This window comes from Thunnus albacares, chromosome 10 (genome assembly GCF_914725855.1).
Source record: "Thunnus albacares chromosome 10, fThuAlb1.1, whole genome shotgun sequence".
Taxonomy (NCBI): Eukaryota; Metazoa; Chordata; class Actinopteri; order Scombriformes; family Scombridae; genus Thunnus; species Thunnus albacares.
The window spans coordinates 21,619,470-21,633,085 of NC_058115.1; the positions used below are offsets into that span (position 1 = coordinate 21,619,470).

Genomic DNA, 13,616 nt, shown 5'->3' on the forward strand with positions numbered 1-13,616 from the left:
ACAGGAAAACTTTACACATTCATAGATTCAGGAATTTTTAATGAGGGAGGAGGATTTTAACGGAATAATTGAACTTTTTTTGTTCAATTATTCCGTGTTCTTTTTTTGAGAAAGCCATATCAGTCACAAATTATTATTCAAACTAGACTATTTTACATACATCTTAAAACATGTCTGGAAGGGGATCTTTAGATAGTTGTAAAAAAAATCATCTCAAAGCATACAGGAAGTCTACCGTTGCCATGGCGCCATCTTGTGGGGGGGAAACGGTTACAGCATGTTAGTCGGTATAAAAAAAACACGCTTGTGCAAAAAGTACTTTTGTACAAAGTACTTCCGGTGGGGTCACCGACTAGCTTTCGCCGTGAATCTTTCCCGTGTTTACCGACGGACGTTTTCCTATCATGCGAGCGTGTTTCTGCTCTACCTTAATTTCTCCTGTAAATAACGGTCTTTCTTTAACGGCCGCTTTTCTTCAACCGCTCTCCCTGAGCTGACTCCACGGCGCGGCGGTTAGACAAGAGAGGCAAAAAAGAGGAAGCAATAGCCAACCATCTTTCTTCTTCTGCCAGCAATAACAAGAAAGAGACAAGGCTAGGTTTAAGTGGAGCTGTGTAGTTTTCAGTTATTTGTTTTATACTGGATAAAGAACTAGCGTAAAACCTCCCCGTGTTAAAATAAGACAGACGCTCTCAGACTCTGAGCTCAACCCCCTCCCGGCAAACCCTGGAAGTTTCGTATCAGAAGACTGGCTGCTAAGAATTAGTATTCCCCGTTTTTTCATGTTTCCAACAGGTTTATCTTCCCCTAATCCCCCACCACCGCCAACCCAGGAGGCAAGACCAGCGGCTACTGATGTCAAACACGACAGCGGTAACATCACATCTCCGAAGAAGAGGAAAATAAACGGCTCAGAGAGGGAAGATACAACCGACACCATCTCCTCTTCGCCTCCCAAGACCCTGAATTCCTCCTCTTCCTCCTCTTCCTCCTGCTCTCCCACTCCGCTGCACATTCAGAAGAAGTTGAGGTTTGAGGATTCAGTGGATTTCATTGGACTGGATGTGAAAATGGCTGAGGAGGCTGCTGCTGCTGCTGCCGCTGCTTCTGCTGCTGCTTCGTGCTCCAATAACAAAAGCAAAGCCGTGTTCCTGTCCGGCGGCGGTGGCGGCGGTGGCGGCGTGGGGCACCATGCAAACGGACTGACGAAAACCGCAGGCTCCGCCACATTCTCCAACAGTAAACCCGGTGCTGCCAAGAAACTAGTCATCAAGAACTTCAAAGGTACTGCTGGGTGATGTGATTCTTACAAAAACTTAATTTCAAGTGCTGACAAATCTCCAGACACTGATATTGTCCCTACTGGGCCATATGTTTTTAAAATTGGGATATGAGACTAGACATAGTTGGATACAATCTTTTCTTGGTCCTAAAAGATGTGTTAAAGTACAAAGTGATGGATTTAGCTAGTCATCAACTATTAACTTTTCACTTTGAATTATTATCAACTAATAAATAGGTCAAATAAACATCATAGATCTTGTCAAAATTAGACAAAATTATGTGTGTTTTGGTCCAGTCACAGTTTGGGGAAGACTGACACAAGATATTTTGACATTCATGATACATGATATTTCTATATTTTTAAATAGTGATAATGATCATTATAATATCTCAGAGTCAAGGGTGACGTATTTAAATGTCTTTTTTTTTTGTCCAAACAACAGTGCTGACAAATCCCCAGATACTGTGATATTACCCTTTTTAGAGTTTTAAAAATTGTGACATGAGACTAGATATAGTTTGAGACAGTGTTTTCTTTGTTGTATAAGCTGCATTACTATACAAAAGTGATGAATTTGGCTGGCCATCCATTCTTCACCATCAGTTACAAATAAGAACTAATAAATGGGCTAAGAAGCGTAATAAATCTTGTCAAAATTTGACAAAATTATGTGTATTTTGGTCCAATTACATTGGTATAAATGTGGTGACGATGAGTTTGGGGAGACTGAAGATATTTTGACAGGAATATTTTTGAGAAATTATCAGTCATGACCAAGTAGTTAGGTGGAGGCTGTCACTTAGAGCTGCAACTAGCAATTATTTTGATTATTGATTAATCATTTTGTCTTTAAAGTGTCAGGAAAATAGGGATGATGACCATTATAATATCTCAGAATCAAAGCTGTCTTCAAATGTCTTTTTTTTGTCAAACCAACGGTCCAAAACTCAAAGGTATCAGTTTATTATCAGGAATGACAAAGAAAAGCATCAAATCTTCACATCTGAGAAGCTGAAACCAACACATCTTTGGGCATATTGGCTTAAAAAATGAAAAATTATTATTCGATTATCAAAACAGTCACTGATTAATTTTCTGATGGTCGACTAACCGATTAATCGTTGCAGCTATACTGTTGCTGGTCATTTAAATTAGATAAAGACAGTCAACTAACTTCTAATAATTCTTATTATAAATTGGTTATAAGGCTATAAATGTAATGTATCCAAATCTAACATTAAGTGTTACTGTTTTTGTCTCAGCAAAATCACATTGTGATGATATAAAGTTATGTTTTTGTAATAATATTAGGATTCAGCCTTAAATAGTGAAATTCAGGTCATTATTTGAACATCAGTTTTCTGATTTTTATATGTGATTGTTCAAACATTTACCATGTTGTGATGTATATATCAATATATGGGGACATATTGATAATGATGTAAACCATATCTTAGCCCAGTCCAAGTGATGTCATGATATTACAGTAACCAAAATCCTAATGGCAGATATCTTATGATTTGTCAACATTACCCGGCTCTACTTTAAATAGAACTCAGTTGTTTTAAAATAGCATCACTGTCACTGTGACTGGTGACACAGCATAAAGGTCCACTGAGGTCCACTGTTTTGGTCCTGCTGAAGTTGACAGTGTTGTCATAGGTTTTTTTTTTGTTTTGTCTTGCACACAGAAAAACCCAAATTGCCAGAGAACTACACACAGGAGACCTGGCAGAAGCTGAAGGAGGCGGTGGAGGCCATACAGAACAGCACTTCAATCAAGTACAATCTAGAGGAGCTCTACCAGGTATCACAACAGGCATTGTGTGGTCTGTGGAGAGCTGCTTCCATGTTATCATGTTCATGCCCTTCACTGAAACCACGTTTCCATAAAAACACTCTTTTTTTTTTTGTCTCCTTAGGCTGTTGAGAACCTGTGCTCCCATAAGATATCTGCCAAGCTTTACAAGCAGCTGAGGGCTGTGTGTGAAGACCACATCAAGGCACAGATTGATCAATTCAGAGAATATCCTTTACAGCGTCTTTACAGTTTTTCCCCAATTTTAGTCTGAATCTTACCAGTGAAGTGTGGATTAGTGGATAATCAAATTACTGTAAAGGTCTTGAATTCTATCTGACTTTTGCCTTAACATCGTTGTCACGGATGCCCTGGACAGTGTGCTTTTCCTGAAGAAAATTGACAAGTGCTGGCAAGATCACTGCAGACAAATGGTATGTTTTACAACCTTAACAATTCAAGTGGAAGTTGACATAACCCTTAAAACCCTGTTAAACACCACTTCCCATAACATGTGTGTGTCGTTAAATTTTCATGTTCTTATTGTCGCTGTAAATGTTCCCTCTATCCATATTTGCCAAAGAGAGATTCCTTCTTCAAGCACTTTCAAGGGGGGACAAAATCCACAGTCCTTGTTCAATGCAAAAATAATTTCTCAAGTTTATCTGAAGCTTCAGTAGTTTGACTTGAGGCTCCTTTAGACTGTGCGACAACAACAATCGTATAAGTTTATTGCATGTCACATTGTACAAGGTGCTTATGGTAAAATCTTGGTTGCAATCTGCATCAGACTGTACAATGTCAGACTGTGCAGGGAGAATACGATGTGAATAGACAAAAGTATCTGAAAGCAGAGACACATCATCAGCTCATGTGACCCGTCTGTGGTACACTGATGTTTTAAAAATGCGGTAAAAATACACAAAGCCCTTTGTTTCGTTTCACCTCCATTGTTTTGGTTTTTGTGTGGATGGATGTGTTAAGGAGAACAACTGTGTTTTCTCCTAAAACTTAATTCAAAAAACTGCACTTAGGAAATGTCCAACTGCGCAGTATGTTCTGTCATATAATCTATTCTGATTGGTTTGTTTGTAGTTGTGGGTCATAGCAGCAGTCACACTGTGAGAATTCGGTCTTAAATTTCTGACACTGTCAGATTTTTGCCTCAGGCTGTCGATGGTCACCAAAGCTTCAAATTGGTCGTTGGTTCACGTGTCTCACAGTGTGATGTAGGACCGCTGTTTTGGATTGACAACCAAACATTTTGCCATGTTTCTTGCATAGTATAAAGGCGCCTTTAGACAAATCAAGTCAGTATTTATTTTTGTTGCTATTCTTCTGCTCAGTAAAGAAACCCTGTCTGTGGAAGCACAGAGAGGGAATTTAATGCTAAAAACATTGTAACTTTGGAAGATTCTTCCTTGATTTGTCCAACACACACTATTGAAGCTTCATAATGGCTTCAGCTGAACTTTAGACTGTTTTTTTTACTAAGAAAGAAGACTGTGGATTTGTTGCCCATCAATTACATTGAAATAACTTTTTTCTTTGCTCCCAGTATTGACAGGAAGAACAATTACAGCGACCAATAATGCTTTCAATGTACATACAGTATGTGCATACTATAAGTACTGTTTTCATATAGACTTGAAAAGAGGGTATTCCACTATGTTTTTTATTGCACCTTTATAAAGCTGAGACTTGTGAGAGATTGATTTTTAAAAAAAAGTTTGTCAAAATCAGCCGCAGATATACTGACTTTAGTCCCTAGTATAATATAAGCTCCAAAAATGCTCAAGCCTACACTTCCCACCATGCAACTCCAAAGGGTCTGTCATTTAGTGCTGCAATGATTGATGATTATGTGTTTGACAGAAAATTAATCTGCACCTATTTTGGTTATCAATTAATCGTTTTCAATAATTTTTCATTCAAAAAGACCAAACATGTTCTGGTTCTAGCCTCTAAAATGTGATTTTTGCTGTTTTTCTTTGTTATATATGATAGTAAATTCAATATCTGAAGGTTCTGAACTGTTAGTCAGACAAAACAGAGAAATTAACATGTCATTGATGAAATAATGAATAGATTAATTGAGAAAATAATCGGCAGATTAATTAATAATCAAAATAATTGTTAATTGCAACCCTATTGTCATTAGATTCACCCTGAATGGTAAATTCCCACTTCTTTTAAACTCCATACCTTCAGTTTGTAATGACAGCTTTCTGTTAAAAATGTGGAGTCTCAAGCCCAATATGAGCTAAATGACATAATCAGGGTTATTTTCTCAGACTTATGAAAGGTCCTTCAGCATCACAGAAAATATTTTACTATTTACTATTTTTACCATTTTCATATCCTGAGTATGACTCCTAGTGACAAATTAACTGATCTTCATGTGTAAAATTGGTGGAATGCCCCTTTAATTTTAATTTAAAAAGAATAACGTCAGTAGTGTTTTTCACTCATTTTAAATGTTTGTCGTTGTTTCACAGATCATGATTAGGAGTATATTTTTGTTTTTGGATCGCACCTATGTTTTACAAAATTCAATGCTGCCATCAATCTGGTGAGTGATCGCTGATGTTAGCTGCTCTTCAATAGTACTGGCCAATATTGCTTTTTAAACTGGTGGTGAAACAAGCTGCTCTGGTCTGCAGGGACATGGGTCTGGAGCTGTTCAGGTTCTACATCATCAGTGACTTGAAGGTCCAGAGTAAAACCATCGACGGGATTCTGTTGCTCATCGAGAGGGAGCGAAATGGAGAGGCGATAGACCGCAGTCTGCTGAGGAGCCTGCTGAGCATGCTCTCTGACCTGCAGGTAAACCGACCAGCTACCCTTTTCTTATCGTTGTACTAATGATTCACACGAGTGTCAGCTGTTAATCTTTTTTTGAAAGTCAGGATTCCACCTGAGTTTCTTTTTTTTCCCTATACTACAAGAAATGTGGTTTTGGCAGCTGTGTTGTTTGTGATTACCACCTGCACAGGAGTGTGATGAGCTGTCTGTTTCCTGTTGACAAACGACTTCAATGAAACCAGTGTTCCTTCCGTCCCCGACAGATTTATCAAGACTCCTTTGAACAACGCTTTTTGGAGGAAACTAATCGCCTGTACGCTGCAGAGGGACAGAGGCTGATGCAGGAGAGAGAGGTGATTTATGTGACCCTCATGATCTGGACATGTTTTGTTGTTTTGTTGTGTGTTTTTTTTTATCCCAATGAATAACTGGACAAATATAGACAATGTGTTTCCACCTTTATATTTATTGTGCAGACACACAATATTTTTACAGCATCCAAAACATGAATTGCAACATCAGGGTCAGAATGAAATAGAAAAATCTCACCATATTGTGCTGATGTTCAAAAAATACACAAGGACCAACCACACAGATATTCAACCACAACTGCACTCAAAAATAAATCCATCACAGAAGAAGCTTCATCTACAGCTTCAGCAGTTCAGAATGCAGCTTATCTCAGCTTTTTCACTTGCTGATGCATCGGATTGAGAAAAATTTTCAGTCTTTATCTTGTCAGTGTTGAATCAGAGTTTGACAGCTCAGATTTTAATGTTTTCCCACTGGCTGTGAAAGCATTTATTGGTGACACAAGGACCAAAAATGTTGGAACTAAAATGGGTTAAAAGATTTCCAAAAAACTGTACTAACTGTACATACAGACGTTTAACTTTTACTTGACTAACTCATGAATATATTGCACTGTAAGAGAAATTTATTTAACTTATTAAGTGTTTATGCTAACATTTACAACTTCAACACATAAACTCATGTTAGTTTAGCACAGGAAGTATGGCTGACTGAGCTGATATCTTTCAGATCTCTTCTTAAAATACACCATTTTCTCTTTTGAATTGTCTCTTTATTTATTTTGTATTACTGGATTTTTAAATCTATTTCATTCTGGTCCAGTCTTTCTCTATCTACAAGTTCTCCATTTGATTTTATTTTTGTTGGTTTTAACTTTTTGTTTTGAAAAGTTCCTTTATAAATAAAGAATATTATCATGTTAACTACATTTTTAGATGTATTGGAGAAAAACAATCACTCAAGGCACATTATAAAGTCTTTTAGTGTGTAAGAAGCTGTTGAGACCCATATTCTCCTTAATGTAGTTACTAAATTAATGATTACTATGTGATGTAAATGTAAATATCTCTGTTTTTCCCTCCTTTTGTAGGTACCAGAATATCTCCATCATGTCAACAAACGCTTGGAGGAAGAAGCTGACAGAGTCATCACATATCTAGACCAGAGCACACAGTGAGTGCTGGACTGCATTATTCGGTTAACTCTGGTGGAGGTTTGTTTGTAACCCGACCTTTTTTTTTTTCCCCCTTTCAGAAAACCTCTCATTGCTACTGTGGAGAAGCAGTTGCTGGGTGAACATCTCACTGCTACTCTGCAAAAAGGTAAACAACAGTAACTTATATTTAAACATGATGTAAATGTCTAACGTGTTGAGACATTCATTATCCTGTCTGTCTGAATACATACTGGATATTTTTATGTAACGTTTGCAGTAGCAGCTGGAGTTTGTCATAGTTTGATGTGCTCACACATCTGACGTTTTGTTGGACATTTCCAGGGCTGACTCACCTGCTGGATGAAAACAGAATTCAGGATCTGTCTCTTCTCTATCAGCTCTTCAGTCGAGTGCGAGGTGGTGTTCAGGTCCTCCTGCAGCACTGGATAGAGTACATAAAGGTATGTCACCAATATAGGTCTGCAGGTGCTCTCAGAAGCTGTTTTAATATGTTTTATTTGAGGACATTTGGGGATTTTCACAAATTTTGGTTTTAATTTACAATGTGTTTTTTTAATATCTTTTCATTTAGGCTTTTGGAAGCACAATTGTAATCAATCCAGAAAAAGACAAAACTATGGTGCAAGAGTTGCTGGACTTCAAAGACAAGGTGGATCACATCATCGACGTGTGCTTCATGAAGAACGAGAAGTTTGTCAACGCCATGAAAGAGGCTTTCGAAACATTCATCAATAAACGGCCAAATAAACCTGCAGAGCTCATAGGTTGGTAACATGTTTGTTTCCCCCATGTTAGAGTTGATGCACTCAGTCAATGATCATATATTCCAAACAAACAAAATGTACTTTTGTTTATTAAAATACTTCTATTTACAGCAAAACACGTGGACTCAAAACTAAGAGCAGGAAACAAAGAGGCAACAGATGAAGAGCTGGAAAAGATGCTGGATAAGATCATGATTATCTTTAGATTCATCTACGGTAATAACAATTATCACATTTGTTTCAGTTTAGTATCTTCTCCTCTGTGGTTGTTTCCTTAATGTATTTGTGTATTTTCATTTTAGGTAAAGATGTTTTTGAAGCCTTTTACAAGAAGGATCTGGCCAAGAGGTTACTGGTTGGAAAAAGCGCCTCTGTGGATGCTGAAAAATCAATGTTGTCAAAACTGAAACACGGTTCGTTGAATCCATCAGCGTGTCACTTCTTAACACACACAAACGCACTCAATGTGAAATAAATGACATAAAGGGGATCTTGACATTGACTTCTTTGTGACCTTTTGGTATTTCATCAGAATGTGGAGCGGCGTTCACAAGCAAACTGGAAGGAATGTTCAAAGATATGGAGCTTTCTAAAGACATCATGGTGCAGTTCAAACAGGTAAGAACAACAATGGCAAGAATCTGCATGTACCTGAAATATATACTTGATTCTTTTGACGGTGAGCTCAATAAGGAAAGATCAAGTTGTAAGTGTGTAATAAGATTTATTTAGGTTAGACTCTGGCGATTAGACTCCATTGACATGATAGATCTTCATTAAACATAGACCCATGAAGATAGGAGTCTAGATGCTGGGGGTGTAAAGTCAGCAGATGGAAGATGAGGTTCAGGATCATCCTGAAGGATAAGGGGGTGATTGGGGGGGATGATCGGTTGCACAATCATAGATCTTAAAGACAGAATAGCAGAAACACAATGATCTTTATAGGATACCATTCAGGGACTGATTGGCACAAGACACACAGGAAGAAAGATAATTTGCCAGATATGGTGATGTCATTACTTATGAATGAAGGGGATTTACAGAGTGGGAAAGCGGAAGTGATGTAATAGATTAGAGCGGCAAGAAATAGCGGGAATGCCCTACAGGGAAAGAAGTGAGAGGCAAAATATCTTCCTTACTGAATGTTTGCCAAAGCTTCATATATATGTGTATCTGGCCATAATCAGACGTACAACAGCACTGTGTGAAAACATGCAGTCCCCCTCATTCAGTTCAATGAAGCCAGTGTGTTTGTACAGTAAGGGTGTAGATGCAGAGGGCTCCAGGAAAAAAAATGCCGGGTCATCCAAGAAAAATGTTGATTCTTCAGTTTAATTTTATTGTCCCCCAGAGGAAATTTATCTTGCAACCAAATGAAACATAAAACACACACACTTAAATATATTGTCTTTATCCAGCCTAATCATTAAAAATTAAACACTAACTTAGCCTCTCTCCAACTTTTGGCACAACACAACATGATGTCATCTGGCAACAGACCGCACTGGCCAATCAAAGACATGCAAGCACACATTTTTTGGATGATTACTTTGTTTGTAAATTACTGTTTTTCTGCCAGTCATTGCAGTCAAGGATAAAATGACACATTAGTAACTTTACAGAGTTGTAAAATCTTCTTCTTCCATAGTGTTTTAAACCACTATGCAGTGTTTTGCCATCTGATAAGCCTTCTCAAACCACCTCTCCTGGATCCTGTGTCATCTCCTTGCCGGTTCCTGAAACAACACGCCCTCATAAACGCAGCCCTTTGCAGTTTTTTAACACAGTGCTGTTTTCAGTCTGAACATCCGTTGACAGATCCAGTTTCTTGTAGTGATAAAAGAACTTAATTTGTGTTTGAGGTGGCAGGTGGCTATCATGTGTCTCATTTGTATTTCTATAGTATATGCAGTGCCAAAACATTCCTGGCAACATCGAGCTGACGGTGAACATCCTCACTATGGGTTACTGGCCAACATATGTCCCGATGGAAGTGCACCTGCCCCCTGAGGTTAGAGCTGAGCAAATATTCAAATTTTCATAACATGCATAACATGCTGTTTTCATAACCTGCCATGTAGTAAATATACTGAGTGTTGCTTTTTAATGCATCTGTTATCTTTGTCCAGATGGTGCGACTGCAAGAGATCTTCAAGACCTTCTACCTGGGCAAACACAGTGGCAGGAAGCTCCAGTGGCAATCAACACTAGGCCATTGTGTCTTAAAAGCAGAATTTAAAGAGGTGGAAGACTGATTTCTAAGAATAATCTGACCTGTTGACTCATTAGAAAAAGCTAAATGCTAATTATCCTCTTTGATTTTTCTCACACCAGGGCAAGAAGGAGCTGCAGGTGTCACTTTTCCAAACACTTGTGCTACTGATGTTTAATGAAGGAGAGGAGTTCACTCTGGAGGAGATCAAACTGGCAACAGGAATAGGTTTGCATGATCACATCAGCATCACTTTGATTCCTGATGAAGGTTTGTCTTATGCTCTTTATCGAGCACAACTGATCTAAAACACTATTTGTGTGCCTTTCGGTTTACAGAGGACAGTGAACTGCGTCGGACTCTGCAATCACTCGCGTGTGGAAAAGCACGTGTTCTCACCAAAATCCCAAAAAGCAAAGACGTGGAGGACGGGGACAAGTTTTCTTGCAACGACGACTTCAAACACAAGCTCTTCAGAATCAAAATTAACCAGATCCAGATGAAAGAAACGGTGAAACTGAGTTCTTACACTCATTTATCTACTTAAGGGTCGTGTTATTGGGCTATTATTCTTTAACTGATTGTTTTCCTCACAGGTGGAGGAGCAGGCCAGCACCACAGAAAGGGTCTTTCAGGATCGGCAGTATCAGATTGATGCTGCCATTGTGCGGATCATGAAGATGAGGAAGACTCTGAGTCATAATCTTTTGATGTCCGAGGTGTACAACCAGCTCAAGTTCCCTGTCAAGGTGATTAGCGTAATCCTGATTCTTTTTTTTCTTTATCACAATATGTATTTACTGAGACATTTTAAAGTTGTAAAACAAACTTTTAGTGCTCTCTGGTGGACAAACTATGAATTGGAGACACTGTTTCTTTTTGACTTCTTATACTGCAGTTTCTTGTCACTTATCAAACAACATAAAGTAAATTCCAATACAAATATCTGCAACAAGCTCATCAGATTTATCGGTCTGGCTCTAATGAGGATATCTTTCATAATGAAGTGGGGGCATCTTCTGCTTTGTTCTACAGTTTTACCTCAGAGCTGCAACAATTTGTCAATTAATTGATTTGTCAGTCGACAGAAAATGGCATCTATTTTGATAATCAAATAATTTTCGTAGTCATCTTTTAAACTAATGAGCCCAAAAATGTGTTGATTTCAGCTCCTGAAATGTGATGATGTAATGCTTTTTTCTTTGTCATTCATGATAGTAAATTGAATATATTTGGGTTTTGAAGTGTTGGTTGGATAAAAAAAGACATGTTGAAGACATTTGACTGAGATATTATAATGGTCATAATCACTATTTAATCATATTGTCTATAAAATGTCAGAAATTGATTATTCAGCAAAATAATTGGCAGAGTAATCGATAATGAAAATAATTGTTGCAGTTCTACTTTGAATTGTACCAGTTGTATTTTTAAAAGGTACATTTTTGAAGGTTTTTATAAAGTAAAGCTCATTGGTATTTCTCCTCCATTTATAAGTATACAGGCTGTCATATGTGCTATTTCATAGAAACACCTTCTCTGTTACTGAGCTACTGCTCCCATTAACTAATAATACTGTTTAAGAGTTAAACTGGTGTTGATTTAAGACAATTTTATGATAATAATATTCAAACTGTTTTTTACAAGCGGGGTTTTTAAATAGTAAGTTATTCTGGGGAAGTGAGATGGCTACCATGAATCAGCTTTTCACTGTGTTTACTTCACACCTCACAGTATAAAAATAACCAGACATGTTAGCATGTGGCTCATCTGTTAACCTTTGCCCCCTCTCTGTTCTTCTCCCCTTCAGCCTGCTGACTTGAAGAAGAGGATAGAGTCTCTTATCGACAGGGACTATATGGAGCGTGACAAGGAGAACCCCAACCAGTACAACTATGTGGCTTAGAGAAAGAAAAAGTGACAGAGAAAAAGAGATGCAGACGGTCGAGTCAGGCTGAAAGCTGATCTGAGAGATCGGTCTCGTAAATCTTTTGCTCCAGTGGATGTTTACCATTATCATCTTCAACCCAGCGACCGACAAGTGAATGGATACTGCTCCACGGGATTTTTGTCAGGGGTCTTGTGATCCTGTGGACTGCATGCCCATTGAAAAAAGAATATTGTCCATATTTCTCAGCGTCTCTGAGAGAATTGGGCTACGTTGGACAGACAAAGAAGACACAGATGTTGTTCCGTTTGCTCTTTTTTTTTATGGAGAGGGAAAATATTTATTTTCAAACTTAGATTCTTCTTTGTCCATAGTTTGAATCAATATGCTCTTTGTTATCAAGTCACTTTTTTTTTTTCCTTTTTGTTCACTCAGTATCCCAAGCAAATGCTGACACACCTAACAATGCTTAAATGTACCACAAGTTGAAGAGAAAGAGGATCAAAAAAAAAAATAATTAAATGATGCTTGTTTCTTCAGTGAGTGTCAAATGTGGGACTATTGGACTAACATTCATTGCAGAAAATTGATAACTGGGTGATATTGGTGTCAAATGTGTGATCCTGCAGCCAAGTTTTACAACCTTAAGGCCATGTAGCTACCTGTCGAAGCTGTGATCATGAACACACGACGTACAAAGCAGAGTATGTGCCAAAAAAAAAAAGGAGCACTTCTTTTGTTATAGAACGTATTCAAGCTGCTAAAACAGTTCAGTTGTACAAGTATTTAGTTTCTCCTTTGTTCTTTCTTTGTACAGTACATACCTAACAAAAGTGACAACCCCATCTAACAGCTTTTTAGGTTTTTGTTAACCCTTAGAAAGTATACTAAAAGCACAATGCCACCAGAGTCCATTTCCTCATCTTCCCCCTGTGTCAAAAAACATACACACTATATATGTGGCTGGACCGCAGCGGGTCAGCCGTATAAACGCAGATGTCTGTCCCTGACTGACTGAGTGACGAAGCTACACAATGGTGTAACTTCATCACTCAGTCAGTCACTCAACCCTTTCAGTGTGCCGAGTGTCGCCACTTCCTGTATTCGTCAATTAGAAGCCCTCAAGTGTTTCATACACGGTCCAGCCATATACTAGGTTTTGACCTAGTCTTGTTTTTTGTAAATGTCCCTGTGGGGCTTGCAGACTTTGCTGAAAGTGAGGAGAATTTGAGTTGATTGGTTCAATATTTGAGTGTTGAGGAAAAAAACATGATTGATTAGACAAGCCCTTGTTTGTATGAGTCTTTTAGGTTTATTGCTTCAGATTAAAATAACTGTTTCAATCAGGGGTTTTCTTTCTTTAATCATCGTT

General features: G+C 38.1%; 1 protein-coding gene across 1 annotated transcript; it reads left to right on the forward strand.

Annotated features, from left to right (window-relative positions):
- Window positions 1-255: 255 nt before the first annotated feature.
- cul4b (cullin 4B) lies at window positions 256-13,587 on the forward strand. Its single transcript, XM_044363655.1, has 20 exons — window positions 256-1,284; window positions 2,977-3,092; window positions 3,208-3,311; window positions 3,448-3,517; window positions 5,582-5,655; window positions 5,747-5,909; window positions 6,152-6,241; window positions 7,291-7,373; window positions 7,455-7,522; window positions 7,699-7,817; window positions 7,949-8,141; window positions 8,253-8,357; window positions 8,444-8,554; window positions 8,674-8,759; window positions 10,048-10,155; window positions 10,274-10,387; window positions 10,479-10,584; window positions 10,695-10,867; window positions 10,953-11,105; window positions 12,167-13,587. The coding sequence occupies exons 1-20, from the start codon at window positions 783-785 to the stop codon at window positions 12,260-12,262; spliced, it is 2,634 nt and encodes an 877-aa protein (XP_044219590.1). The 5' UTR covers window positions 256-782; the 3' UTR covers window positions 12,263-13,587.
- Window positions 13,588-13,616: the final 29 nt, after the last annotated feature.